The sequence below is a fragment of the Stegodyphus dumicola genome, chromosome 6 (genome assembly GCF_044657685.1).
Source record: "Stegodyphus dumicola isolate Sdum_Otavi_A_Nest chromosome 6, ASM4465768v1".
NCBI lineage: Eukaryota > Metazoa > Arthropoda > Arachnida > Araneae > Eresidae > Stegodyphus > Stegodyphus dumicola.
Genome location: NC_140773.1, coordinates 138,680,218 through 138,693,933, shown reverse-complemented (window position 1 = coordinate 138,693,933; position 13,716 = coordinate 138,680,218). Strand labels below are relative to the sequence as shown.

The following is a 13,716-nucleotide window of genomic DNA, read 5'->3' as shown; positions in this document are numbered from 1 at the left end:
AAATTATAAAGTAAAGACAGCTGACTGGAGGCGGAGACACTATCGATCTGTCAAGAATGGTTTGTTTTGATTTATTCGATTAACAGCAAATCACATTAGTGTTATCTTCCCAAGGGAAAGGATTTTTCACAATCATAGTATCTCGTTTACTTCGTAGAAGGAAGTAAAAATAATGCACAGTAAAAACTTGCTTAATTTATTGTGCAAAATATTTTAATATAATGAGAAAAACCACTCGAAAAAGTTCGTAGCAAGGATAATAAAAGTAGGTTCTAGTCTTAGTACTTTCTTAACGGGCGTAGATTCGAGAGTTTCAAGAAGATTAGGAGTGACATTTTTTTGTTTACTTGTTGAAGGAACAACGTTTTCTTTGCAGCATTTCAGTTTATTAAAATTTTCACCATTTTAGAAAATGCGAGACACCGATTTGTATGATAAATATATGAGGCTGAAAAGGTAAAACTATTCAAAGCAAGTATCCAATGTTATGTTTTGAAATAATTTCTTGTGGAGAAACATATAACTGCTACCTATCCCACCCTCCAAATAAACTGGCTAAAAACGTGAAACACTAGTCTCATTATATACTCTTTTGCAAAAAAATCGAAGCACCATGAAGGAAGTGGTTGTTTTTGATGAAATTGAATATGTATATAGCTCATACACAGATAATAAAATAATTAAAAAACCAAGGTCATAGTACCTGTTCACGGCTCACAATCACCCATTGAGTGTTCAAATTAGTAGTTGTCGAACCGCCCCTGGCGGCAATGCATGCTTGAATTCGTCGAAGCAAGGAGCGGTAGAGGTTTCTAATGTCATCCTGCGATACATTCTGCCAGGCATTCATTAGTTGTAGCTCCAGATCTGCGATATTTTGTGGTGCCCGAATCTGGCGTCCTTCCATGTCCCAGATATGCTCGATTGGTGAAAGGTCTGCTGACCTTGCTGTCCAAGGAAGAGTATCAACCGCAAGTAAACAGTTCACATATATGCGAGCGGTATGTGGCCTGGCTTTATCTTGTTGTAAAAAGGCCCCAGGATGACGTGCCATGAAGGGTAATGCAACCGGCCGCAGATGATATCAACATATCATTGAGCTGTTCAAGATGTACGGAAGATGACTAAAGATGACCTGCTGTCATAAGAAATAGCGCCCCACACCATCATACCAGGGGTTATGGCTGTAAAACAAAGGCTGATGGGGACCGCTGGTCCCGTCCTCTCCAGACACGAACACGGTGGTCATTTGCTTCAAGACTGAAGCGGAATTCATCGCTGAACACAATACGATGCCAGTCTGAAGGCAGCCATGATGGCGTGGCTGTAGTGCGTTGAATAGTTGACAAATGTTGATACCGTTAGGGCTGTTCGAACCTGGCGAACAATCATCCTATCTTGCCTCGCATTTGTGCTCCTTGGCCCTTCAAGAGCCTTCATTTCGTCGGCAATTTTCTTCTAGTAACCATCGCTGCCATCATCTTTGCACAGCAGTGTCTGTACTCTGCAGGTGGCGGCTTATTGCTCGGTATGACCACCCAGCTTTACGCAACCCTACAATAAGACCATGTTGGAAGTCGTTTAGTTGTCTGTAAGGTCGTCGTAATGGCATCTTTAGTTGCTTCTTTATGGAATTATATTAGCAGCAACAAAATAAGATAAATTTTCCGCCTCTGTTACTGGTTTTATACTTTGCGAATTGCACACTAGAAATGTACGCTATGCTCGCAATTCCTGTTCATTTGCCTTGAAACTTTGATCATTTGCGTGTTCGATCAAGATGCTTTTGCATACGAAATTTCGTCGCGATCGCAAAAGTCCTTCTTGGTGCTTCGCTTTTGCAAAAGAGTGTATATATATATATATATATGTTGTATGATCTTAAATTCATTTAGTGCGAAAACAAGTTACTACTACTTGCGCAATTGCTGCAAAGTAAGCTAATAATAATTTGTTTACTAAATAATATTGATTAATTGATTATATTATCTCCTAAGTTTAATTAAATTCTACTTTAATTAAACTTAGGAGATAATATAAGCAATTAATCAATATTATTTAGTAAATAATATATATATATATATATATATTCTCAGGCTGTATCGGGCTAGGTTGAGCTCAGAATTTTTATTCTTGTATGTGGGTAAATTTTGCATTTTCGCTTTAAACGTAGTTTAATTATATTGTTCTTATGTCCCGGCTAAGGTTTTTTTATAAGTTAATCTGCATGCAATAGTTATAGAATTATCAACAATTTAAAGGTTTAAGTTGAGCTAGGCCTAATGAGGCCGCCATTTGTTTACATTTGGAAACTGTTTATAGAATGATAAATAAACTCAGTTTCTGCACTACTACAGTGTCTATTTGTTTTGTAGGACCAAAAGTTAACTTTAAATTTTGTGCATCAAAAGTTTGATCTTTGGTGTTTTAGCTTTTTCCGTATTTTACAATTTTTAATGAAGATGTTTCGAGTTTTTATGTATTTTTGCCTAGCCGGGAAGTGAGAATTGAATTGATTCAATGAGAAATATGTTTCTAATGAAATTCGAGGAAATATGTTTAAATGGAGTGTAGCAAAAATTGTGTACAATTTAGTAAGCCATATAAGGAAGTCATGTTGTGTCTACATCAGCTATTTTTTAAAATATGTCGAAGGCAGAAATATCAAGCTGGATGAATAAGTACTTTTAATACTTATTAAGGAAGGAAGTTATTTATAAATCCACGAATTTGTGTATTTTTAAATTAATTCGTCTGATTTTTTTAAAAATCAAAGTTACTAAAATTTAACAATTTTAAGCTTTCCAATTGAAGTTTATTCTGCAGTTTAGTTTCTAAACACAATCAAATCTATATGAATTGTATGTATGCTGAGTAATTTCTTTTAAAATGTCATCAAACACAAGTAATCTGCTCTGTAGAAGTTAGTGCTGTTAATTAATACAAACGGTCGCCAAATGTAAATAAATTGAAGACATCGGATTGAAAAAAAAAAGTTCACATAAAAATAAGGTGGGAAGAATTGCAAGTTCTTGATTAAAAGAGAAGCATTTATTTTACTTTCAGCCTGCTTCTGTGTGGAAAAACTTTTCCCTCAGTGCACATTATTTTTCCTTTCAGCTAATCTGCCACTGGGTGAAAAGACACCAAACTTCGTATATTTGAATACAAAGGTTGTCTAAAACGTTACGTATGTGCCTGCGTCATTAGCGCTTTCTAAGGAATCATGTGAAAAGGATTAATTTTGAAATGACGCAATTTATAGAGTTTTATTATAAGCAGTTACTACTTTTAGAACAAAAAGGAAAATAACCAACTGAAAAAGAAGGGGCTATTGAAAATTAATATTACCATATTATATTATCTACTTTTTATCTTGCATATATATAGATTCAAATTTATCCTATTCATATTTATATTTATCATATTCAATATATGGGTATGCTTTCAAATACACTACTGCTGAATGGATAGTAATTATTCCTATTGTTTATTGTGTTGGCTCAACGTGATTATTGTCTTCGCTTAGCTTGCATTATTTGATGGACTGAATTATTGCGTTAAGCGATGTTTTCTTGTATTTTATTTCTGTATCTCAGATAAATTTTATTTGCTAAGTGGAAAAAAGTAGTTCTTGTTTTGTTTTTACAGGTTAGATTTTGGATTTGTATGAATGAAACTCTTGCAGGTAAGTATCATTTATGAAATATTTTTTTTTTAGTTTTTATTTTCTTCCCAATTGTATGTATCATGAAATACTGCACAGTAATTTTTGAATTCTCATTAGTTTCCAGTTTTGAAAATATACACCCAATTCTCTTTTACACGAAAGATAAATTCTCCAGAAATTTTTGAGGAAAATAGTAAACAAAAAAGGGGTAATAATACCTATTCAAAAAAGGGAAGTATATCCCAGTAGTAAATAAACACTGATCTGTTCTTATCCTCACTCCTGGTACCCCCCCCCCTTTTTGCTTTATTGAGCATCGTTTTCTTCACACTTACCCCACATAGAGTTTAACTACAGAATTCATAAATTTTTTTAAAGTATTTTTACTATTAAATAAATAAATTGATATTTAATATTTAATATTTTAATAAATTGATATTTATGATTTTTACTATTAAATAAATAAATTATTTTTACTATTTTTACTATTATTATTAGTTTTTTTTTTTTTTTTTTTTTTTTTTTTTATTTATTTATTTATTTATTTATTTTTACATAGCAGCATATGTGTACAATTTCCGAAGCAATGTTAAGTGTCCGCATATATTTTATATTTTTTTAGCTTTTTCTCAGATCATCATATCAATACTCGCTTTGAAATCATTGAGTTTGTTAATCAAAAATTCATTAAAGTTTTACAAAATTTTAAACATATAATAAAACAGATTCGAAATTCGGGCTTCCAAGTGCCCATGTTCGGTTGGAAGACTACGTTATTCAAAATTTGATGGCTCTATTATCGTTGTTTCTTCACAATACGAGAAACATTCTTGCATTCATGCAGATTCTAGTTTCTTTAAATGTAATACATGGCGATAATATTTTGTGGCAACAGTTTGAAAAGTGAATCGACACAAAATGCGGTTTGGAAATTAATAGCCCTTCTAGACTATCGTCCTTTGGCCTCATAAAAACTTGATTTGAACCGTATTTGAAAGCTTGAAAGTATGTTAATTCTAAATCTTATTGATGCGTTCTGGTAAAGTAATTACGAATATTCTTAATGTATGAGAAACAGGGAAAAACATTCTTTCATAGTTTACAAATATTCTGTAAAAAGGCAGCGAAGAGAAAAGAAATTTAACATTTTCTCATTTTCTTGCAGCTGTCAAAAATGCATAAATGTTTTCAGTATTTTCAATTAAATCAGGGGTTACCAACATGGTCGGTATTGACGCCTTGGATGTCAGTGAAATTTTGAAAGGATCAGTAGCGATGAAGATCTCGACTGGGAATATATAGCCGAATATGCAGTAGCAACTCATCATCGTAATCAAGAGCTTATTGGTTACAAAAACGGATTATTAATAAAACTTATAATTAATAGTTTATTAATATAGAGTTTTATTATTCAAAGTCAAAACTCATTTAAAACACATATATATGCTAACGTTTTGGAATTCAAAAGTCATTCTGGAGAAAATCCCAAAATAAAAATTTTTACCGAACCGACATTACTGACTTTTCCTTCTTTTTCCCTAACGGAAGCAGGCTTTAATTTAATCAATATTTAATTATAGAAAACAAGAAACAGGTTGAGTATTCAGAAACTGGTGATTATAGAATAAAACTGTTTATACCTGATATTGAAAAAATTGCATCAATATATCAAGCGTAGTCATTACATTAATTGAAATTGAACAATCGAAAAAACATAATCTGCTATTTTGTTTCTGAAACTTGTTAGGTCAAAAGCGGGTATTATTCTCGAAATAAGATCCGTCGAATCACTATAAATGCGTCGTTTCACTTTTCATTTCAGTCTTGCAATTTGGCAAAATGTAAGATATGTATCTTTTAAATTAAATCTATGTGTTGTGGATTAACAAACTAAGCTATTTGCAGTGATGCAGTTGAAAGCAATGATGCAGTTCTTAAGAATATTCGTTTCTTAACATTGAATCAGATACATTTAAATAACAAAAATGCACATAATTCATGATGTATTTACTCGTAATTAATAAAATTCATTATTTTCATAAAGTGACATTACATTATTTTTTTTATTATTTATTTAATATTTTGTAAAACTTTAATGAATTTTTGATTAACAAACTCAACGATTTGGAAGCGAGGAGTAGCAACACTGTACGAAATAAAACATTTTTTATCTCCAGGTCGCGGGAATGTCTATCGGAAATTCTAAAGATATGGTGTTTTAAAATATTTTGCGATTTTGTAGTTTAATGAAATTTTTTGTGGCATAAGGGTGAAGAATGTGATATTTAATAAATAGAGCTAACGTACAAAACGTTAATGATAAAAAGATAAAAAAAAAAGTTTCGTATGCTATCTTACTGAGGGATGTGAACATTGATATGATGAATTGGTTAAAGACTGGGAAAAAAAGGAAATGTTATGTTAACACATACACTGCTTTGAGAATTCTAAGCAGATGTTGCTATGATGCTTCTAAAATTCTTGTGATTTTGCTGCTCAGTTGTATGTGGCGAAAGTGAAAAGAAAACCATGCTTAATAACAGAGCTAAAAAACAAAAAGAGGTTAACTGGAGTGAGTACAAGAGCAGACTGGTAGGACTGATTGCTCAGCGAGAGCGTAAAAAGAAAATTTAACAAACCCTTTAAGGCAACTGGTTGAAATCTGAAATCTTTCAGAATCTTTTATTTTTTATTTGCAAAATTAAAAATAATAATAATAATAATGGAAAAAATAATAAAACATAAATTTAATTAACCTTTCTGTTTTCCTTATACCTATACTTAATTTCTGATTGTTATTTTTCAAGTTATTTATGTACAATTACTTGTATTGCGATTATTTTGCGTGGTGTATATTATAAAGAAAAATGGAAGGCGGTCGATGGAGAAAACCCTTCTTAAAAACAGTGGTCTTGGGGGTTCGCCAAACAAGTACACTCACTATCAGTTGTAAGTGTACGACCGTGCATCATGTGAGTGCGAGGTCCACTCATTGGTCGCTGTGTCTGGTTTTGCTAGCGTCTGAGAAGCGTAACATCATAAATATACTGGCTTTAATACCCATGAATATTCCACTATTGTATTATAATATTATATTATAATTATTACTACTATATTGTATTATATTATATTGCATTATATTACACTGCATATCATTTCATTATATTATATTATATTTATTAATTACCTTATATTACATTATGTTATTTGGCATTGCATTATATTATATTACATGGGATACAAATTATAATCATTTTCGTCTTAGGGGTATCTGTACCATTAGGTTGTTATAATTTTCGAGCTGCTACCAGTGTAAACGGAGATTCAAAATGTGCACAAAGATGAAACAAAGAATTTTAATCAGTTTACTTTTTTTTAATCTTCTTTGACGCATTTTGACAGCCTCCTCGGTATGCACATGTTTATATTCTAGCATTTCGAGTGTAAAAGCAAATAAATTGCTGAGGTATTTCCTTTCGCCGGCCGTCAATCAAGTTAGCGCAAAGCAGCAGAGAGTCGAATCAGCGCGTAGCTCTAAATGTACCACTCCTGCTGAACACAGGCCTTACTGTTTGGAATTTTTTTTCGTTGTTAACTTAAATGACGCTTGATGGCATTAAAATTTGTTTTTATTTTTGCTTTGTTAGCATTCATATCTTTCATGTTTAGCACGAGGTGCTAAAGAACATTAATTTAAAGATAAAATATTGTTATTATTTTATTAATCATTGCAAATTGTCTAACTAAAACCCAAAAATGGAAAGAAGAAAAGCGAATGCATACTATACTATTAGATTAACAGCTAAAATCTCCTTACTCAGTAGCGGGAATAGAGAGAAGAAAGAGAAATGAATAATGTTAGATTAAAAATTAAAAGTTTCTTCAATAGTTGTGGGAATGACGAAAAGGAAATATGTGTCAACTTAACAACAGAGGGAAACTCAAGAATGTTTTAGCTAACTGATTCTTTCCGTCGAATAGTTATAAAATTGCACGAGGTTTACATAAATTTAACTTTCGTGACGTTCATTTTTGCAATTTTATATTTAAAAACCTCATTACTGTTATTAAATCATAAGATTATTGTATTCCTTATCATTTGTTTTAATATACATTGGTAAAACAAGGCCAGCCTTAAACTTTCGCGCTAAGAAGAATAAGACTTACATTGGGGGTGGGGTAAGGATAACAAAGAAACTCGTTAATTGTTCATTGATCATAACTGCTGGTCAAAAAGTCATATCTACCATTTTTCTGCGGCTAAAAGTATTAAAAAAGTTTTTTTCAAGAATTTGTTTCTTAGCTGATTTTCGTTATCTTTTCGGTCAGTTCCTTTCTTTTTTTGATCATTCAGCTAGAACATTCTTGAATTTCTCCTCTGTTGTTCTCCCATAAAGCACATTTTTAACCTTGTCATTTCACCTCCCACAGCTAAAGAAGACTTTGGTTTGGATTTCGAAATTATAATTCTGAACATCTACTTAACGTTATGCCGATTACTCTTGTTTGTTATTTGTTGCTTTAGAATTTAATTCTTCGCCCCTTTCCTTTCGATAAATATACCTCTTATGACAGTTACTTATATGACTTATATGACAGTGATAAAAAGCTGATATAGCTCGTTAGTCATGATTTATTAGACCAGTCTCATTCAGCTTTTTTTTTTTTTTTTTTTTTTCGACGGTATGTGCTGGAAACAAAATCAGTACTTTTAGTGTGTTATCTGATGAAACGAGAAATTTATATCATACGTAAATTCAAAGGAACGATACCTATCGATATTTTGCTTTCATGGTAGAGTTTCTTGATAAGTCTTAACATATCCATTGATGTCATCGAAAGCTAATTTAGTTCTCTTTTTTCGTATTTTGTTTTTGTCAGACGCACGAAAAAGAAAAAATAATCATTCTCTTCGTAGAATGTGTATGTCTGCAGTGCACTTATAAGTAAACGTCTGAAGTGAAGTCTTCTGAGTTACGTCTGGAGCGCATTTATTAGTAAACTCCTTGACATATATATACGTATTTACTCCAGTGTCCCATCCTAGATTTTTAGAGTAATGCTTTGAATTTTTTTTTTTTATATAATCAGGTAATTTCCCGCTTCCTCATGCTGTTCAGAAAGCCAGCTCCTGTATAAATTAAAAAAAAAAAAATTAAAAAAATTCTGATGTGGCCCCAGACTTCTTTGCATGGTCTATTATTATTACTATTATTTTCCAGTGGCGGGCTCCAGAAATTTGTTGGCCACTACTAAGTCGGTGGTCTCTTTATTATGGAGGCACTTAATAGGTGGGCCCCCATTCTTTTATGTGAAAGGACGGATAAATTACATCCATGCTTTATCCGGGATTCGAACCCCGGACCCTTCGATACGGCAGTCACAGTCACTAACCTTTTTTCCGTCTGTGCGGCCGTACGGTCTATTAAATTACACACATTTTGCTGCATTTCGTTTAAACTTATTACCTCAAATTTTTGTAAGTTAATTAACTGATCCCTTAAAGCAGGCTCAAAATTATATCAAAAACTACAAATTGTGAAATTAAATATCCTGGTCAGATTTTGTCGTACGGGAGTCAAACACTCTTGCAGGATTTTAAATACACGAGTGAGTGATTTGTTTTATTTCATAAAGTTTTTAATTTATATAAATTTAAATCTAATATTTTTTCTGTAACCTATTTTTTTTTTTTTTTAAGTTTTTTTTTTTTTTTTTTTTTTTTTTTTTTTTTTTTTTTGTAAATTGGTGTCTATAAAACTACCCCTAACTTTGGAGGGGGATTCTGTTTTATGGTTCAACTATCGTCTTATCTGGAAAAATACACTGTAATTTTCCTATATCATTTTCGTGTGATAAAATTAGTGAAAACAATGGTTCGAATATGGGAATAAATGCGATACGCGCACACACACATAGGTATACACGATGGACGGAACTGAAAAAAAGTCTCACAAGGATATTACTAAAAGGAATTGTCTAATTCCTGTATTGACGTATCGTGTACGTGCGCAAATCCGTTATTCCCGCTATGTTGCCAATTTCTATTAATAGTAGTTCTAATCAACTTTAGAACTACCATATTCCAAAGCCGTAAGCATTCATTACAAGGATAACGTGGTGTGATTAAAGAAAAATAAAAACTTTAGAACTACTTTAGTACGCTCATTTTAGAGCTCCATTACTGTCACACATATTTTGTACTGAAACTTTTACCTGAATTACACGTATAATTTCTGAAATATCATAAAAAATTACAAAGTAAAATTTTTGAACTTAATTATTTCTCATTTTTGCCAGTTAAGCCAAAGAAATCGTACAAAATTCAAAGCAATCGGCGGCAAAAGATTTTCACATATGGAAGAAGAAGAAATCAAAGAATTAATCCAGAAATGACGAATGAAAAACTGGATAATCTTATGTCACGAGCCTACAGTGAAAGCAGTGATAGGGAAGAAGTTAAACGTCTTTTTTTTCCAAGAAGCTAAACGAATTATTAAAAAAGGCACAGGAACCCACTGATTTTGTAATGGAGAATGACCCAACTGAAGAAAAAAGAAAGAAAAAATCACCCGCGTTTTACAGAGGCTTATTAGCAGTAATAGAAAATCCTTTCAATTAACATTTGTTTCATTTTTTTCATTTAAATCATAGGCAGTATTTTAAGTGATTTAAATTATACGTACTTCATTTATCTGAATTATGCCTAATACAGTTTATTGAGTCTCACTCTCTTTGATAGCATAAAATCACAAGCTTTAGAAAAATTATATAGGAATAATCCTGTTGTCTTAACCTGCAACCAGCAAAGTCAGAAGAAGGGTGTATAGAACCCTTTTATTCAAACACAGAGATCTTCACAGACGGCATGTAGTTAGAATAGCACAAATGTTCACGGCATAAAGTAAAGCACAGGAAGGCTCTGGTTTGTAGAAAACCGACGAGACAAGCCTAATGGCTAGAAGCACTCAACGCCACAGAATCAAATCGCTATTTAATCACGGTAACAACGGGGGCCTCAAGTAGGCAAAACATGCTTTAAAATCAACTTGTGAAACCTTCTCTTAAATAGCACTTCTTTTTCCCTCAGTCTGAATAAACGCTGGCCCTCTCACTTACATTATGTCATGTAAAGCCTGGGTGAAAAAGAGAGCGACAGAAAATTAAGACTCAAAAAAGACTCAAAATTAAAAACGATCAAGCAAAAATAAATAGATAAATCCTCGCAAGTTTTTCCTTAAAATACTGAGTTTGTAAATCGCGATTCTGACGTGCGTGTAATGTCGTAACCGCGCGTTCGGCAAGTGTATAATATATTACCTAATTTCATGTAGAAGAATTAATTTTAAAACCAATTTCATTAAAATTGTAACTGAAGTTATGACTCACTGCGTAAAGTCTGAAAAGTAATTTAATTTATTTGTACTTGGAACGGTGGAAAGTAGCGTCTCTTTTGCTTGATTTTTCAATTTACCTCGTGCAGTTCTAAACAGAGCTAGCGGATGGAAAATAATTTTACATTTTTTTTTTTTGTTTGTTTGTTTGTTTTGTTTTGCATTTGAATAAGCAGTGATTTCTAACTTTTTCTTCTCTCTTTTTCAGAAATTGATAAAGCGCAAGGATTTTTTGGAAGACCTTGTTGCACTCTTCCACAGTCAGAAGCCTGCATAATGCTATGTCTTAAGGTAATTGAAAATAAAAGAAACTTCTACTTCGATTTTTATTCCCATAATCAATCATTCCCTGTGTAAACTACTCTCGAGTTTCCTAGAACAAAAAGACGTTATCAATCGTCATTTTAACCTTCTTTTTTCATCGCGGCGAACAGTAGAATATTTTCTTGAAGCCACATTTCCCATCTCCTACATTATTGTGTGTTTGAATTTGTACACTGACATCCAGCGTTGGAATGTGCGGACGATTTTCGGATGTTTATTCCCGTATCCCCCCTCTTGTTGTGCCTCTGTGGTCTCTCTCTTTTTTTTTTTTTTTTTTTTTTAATTCGTTCGTACTGAAATAAATGCTTTGTGATCACGGTCACGACTGACTTACTTTGAGAGGAAAAAACAGAATTTTCCTCTTATATTTTTTCCAACAATTCATTTCGTTTCTCCCAGAGTGGTGCTTTTTTAGTATTTTTAATGTCTATTTTCAAAACAATAACAGATTTTTTTTTTTTTTTTTTTTATTCATATAGGCAAATGAGAGAGAAGATCTGGGTTCTGCGTGCCGTCCAAGTGATGAAATCACGTTCTTCGCGTGCCTTGACAGACAAGAAGGTTAATATTTATTTCTAATTTTGATAATACAAATGAATTTATGTATGCAATGATATTTCATCTCAAACACGAGGCAAAGCTAACTTGAGAGCCTATGAAGAGATAAAAACCTACTAAGTAATCAGGTTTTAAAATCTGCCGCAGCGGGATAGCTCCAGGGCTTTTTAGTTTTAGAGTGAAACATAACATCAGTTTGAACTCGAAATTATATGAGCTCCGGTATAAATTAATTAATTTATTAAATTAATTATCTTTAATTTAACTTAAATTGTTTATTTTTGTTATTTATTTATTTATTTTTTTTTTTTTTTTTACTTTCCTTGATGACCTACAAAAAGCTCCGACAGTTCTAATTGTAAAAAATTCAGCTCTATTAGTAACGTGTACTTTTCAAGATATTTTGAGAGAAAATTGTCAGTTACCAGAAAAAGTTAAAAGAACTATAATACAGAAAAGCAGTGAGTAAACTCATCATTGTTACCCACATCAGCAATGGCCTCAAACCAATTCCTATTTTTCGAAACAAATCTGCAGTCTCTCAGTTTAAACATGTATGATTAAATATGTAGTAACCTTTTCAGCTACAGTCTTTAAAACTGTATCACATGTTTTTTGGATGACTGGCAAACAATCAAAAGCTAAAGAAAAAAATAGATCCTACAATCAAGTAACAAAAACGATCCTTTTCTCTTCCTTGTACGAAGTAAAGCAAATAATTAAAAGTGTAAGAAATTACTGTAATCACGAAAAATTTTGGGCATCATATTTCAGTGAAAATATCCATTTTCAGTGATCTCGAATCTATTTGAACGATTTTTTTCTCTGATATCTGTACGTACGAATAGAATAAAGACTGTTTTATTTTTCAAAACGGATGGTAAAATGGATTCAAAATGAGTTTTTTTTTTTTTTTTTTTTTTTTTTTTTTTTTTTTTTTTTTTTATGTCTAGGCGTATGTACATATCTGTGTATCTCGCATAACTCAAAAACGATTAGCCATAGAACATTAAAATTTTGTATATGGTACTGCTATAACATCTAGCTGCGCAATTCCCTTTTTTGCTGCAATCAAGCACACCATATATATAGAGAGAAAAATTGCAGAAATTGTAATTGTAGTAAGCTCGCCTAAAAGTTACCAGGAGCTGATGCTCAAAGTTCAACACGTTTTAAAAAAATTAATACATATGAAAATCAAACCATTAAACGTGTAAAATATTAAAAAACAGAATCAGATAATAAAAAAAAGTAAGCGGAAAATGGTAAATTAGCCTAACTCGACTTCCAAACTGGCTTTTCAAGGGAAATTTAATTTGTTTGAACGTCGAATCAAGCTAATCCCATTACGCGTTTCGCCGAAACAGACAATTGAAACTTTTTCGCTACAAAAATGTTTTAATTTAGACAAAGTGTCTTGGAAAATTTTAATAGTCTCAATTCTCTGTTCCAATTTCCCGACGCGTCGGCACTAAATGACACATTAAGGTGTTAAAACGCGTAATGGGGTTTCGGCGAAACGCGTAATGGGGTTAGCTTGATTCGACGTTCAAAGAAATTAAATTTCCCTTGAAAAGCTAGTTTGGAAGTCGAGTTAGACTAATTTACCATTTTCCGCTTACTTTTTTATCTGATTCTGTTTTTTAATGTTTTACATGTTTAATGGTTTGATTTTCATATGTATTAATTTTTTTAAAACGTGTTGAACTTTTTGGAGCAACAGCTCCTGGTAACTTTTAGGCGAGCTTACTACAATTACAATTTCTACAA

General features: G+C 32.1%; 1 protein-coding gene across 2 annotated transcripts in view; it reads left to right on the top strand.

The window, feature by feature from the left end:
* LOC118182302 (reversion-inducing cysteine-rich protein with Kazal motifs-like) overlaps positions 1–13,716 on the top strand; it is a 211,043-nt gene that overhangs the window by 115,691 nt on the left and 81,636 nt on the right. For both annotated transcript variants that reach the window (XM_085818926.1, XM_035351638.2), the window contains exons 5-7: positions 3,652–3,688; positions 11,273–11,355; positions 11,868–11,949. In XM_085818926.1, coding sequence (XP_085675052.1) covers positions 3,652–3,688; positions 11,273–11,355; positions 11,868–11,949 — 202 coding nt within the window. The remainder of the gene's footprint in view (positions 1–3,651; positions 3,689–11,272; positions 11,356–11,867; positions 11,950–13,716) is intronic.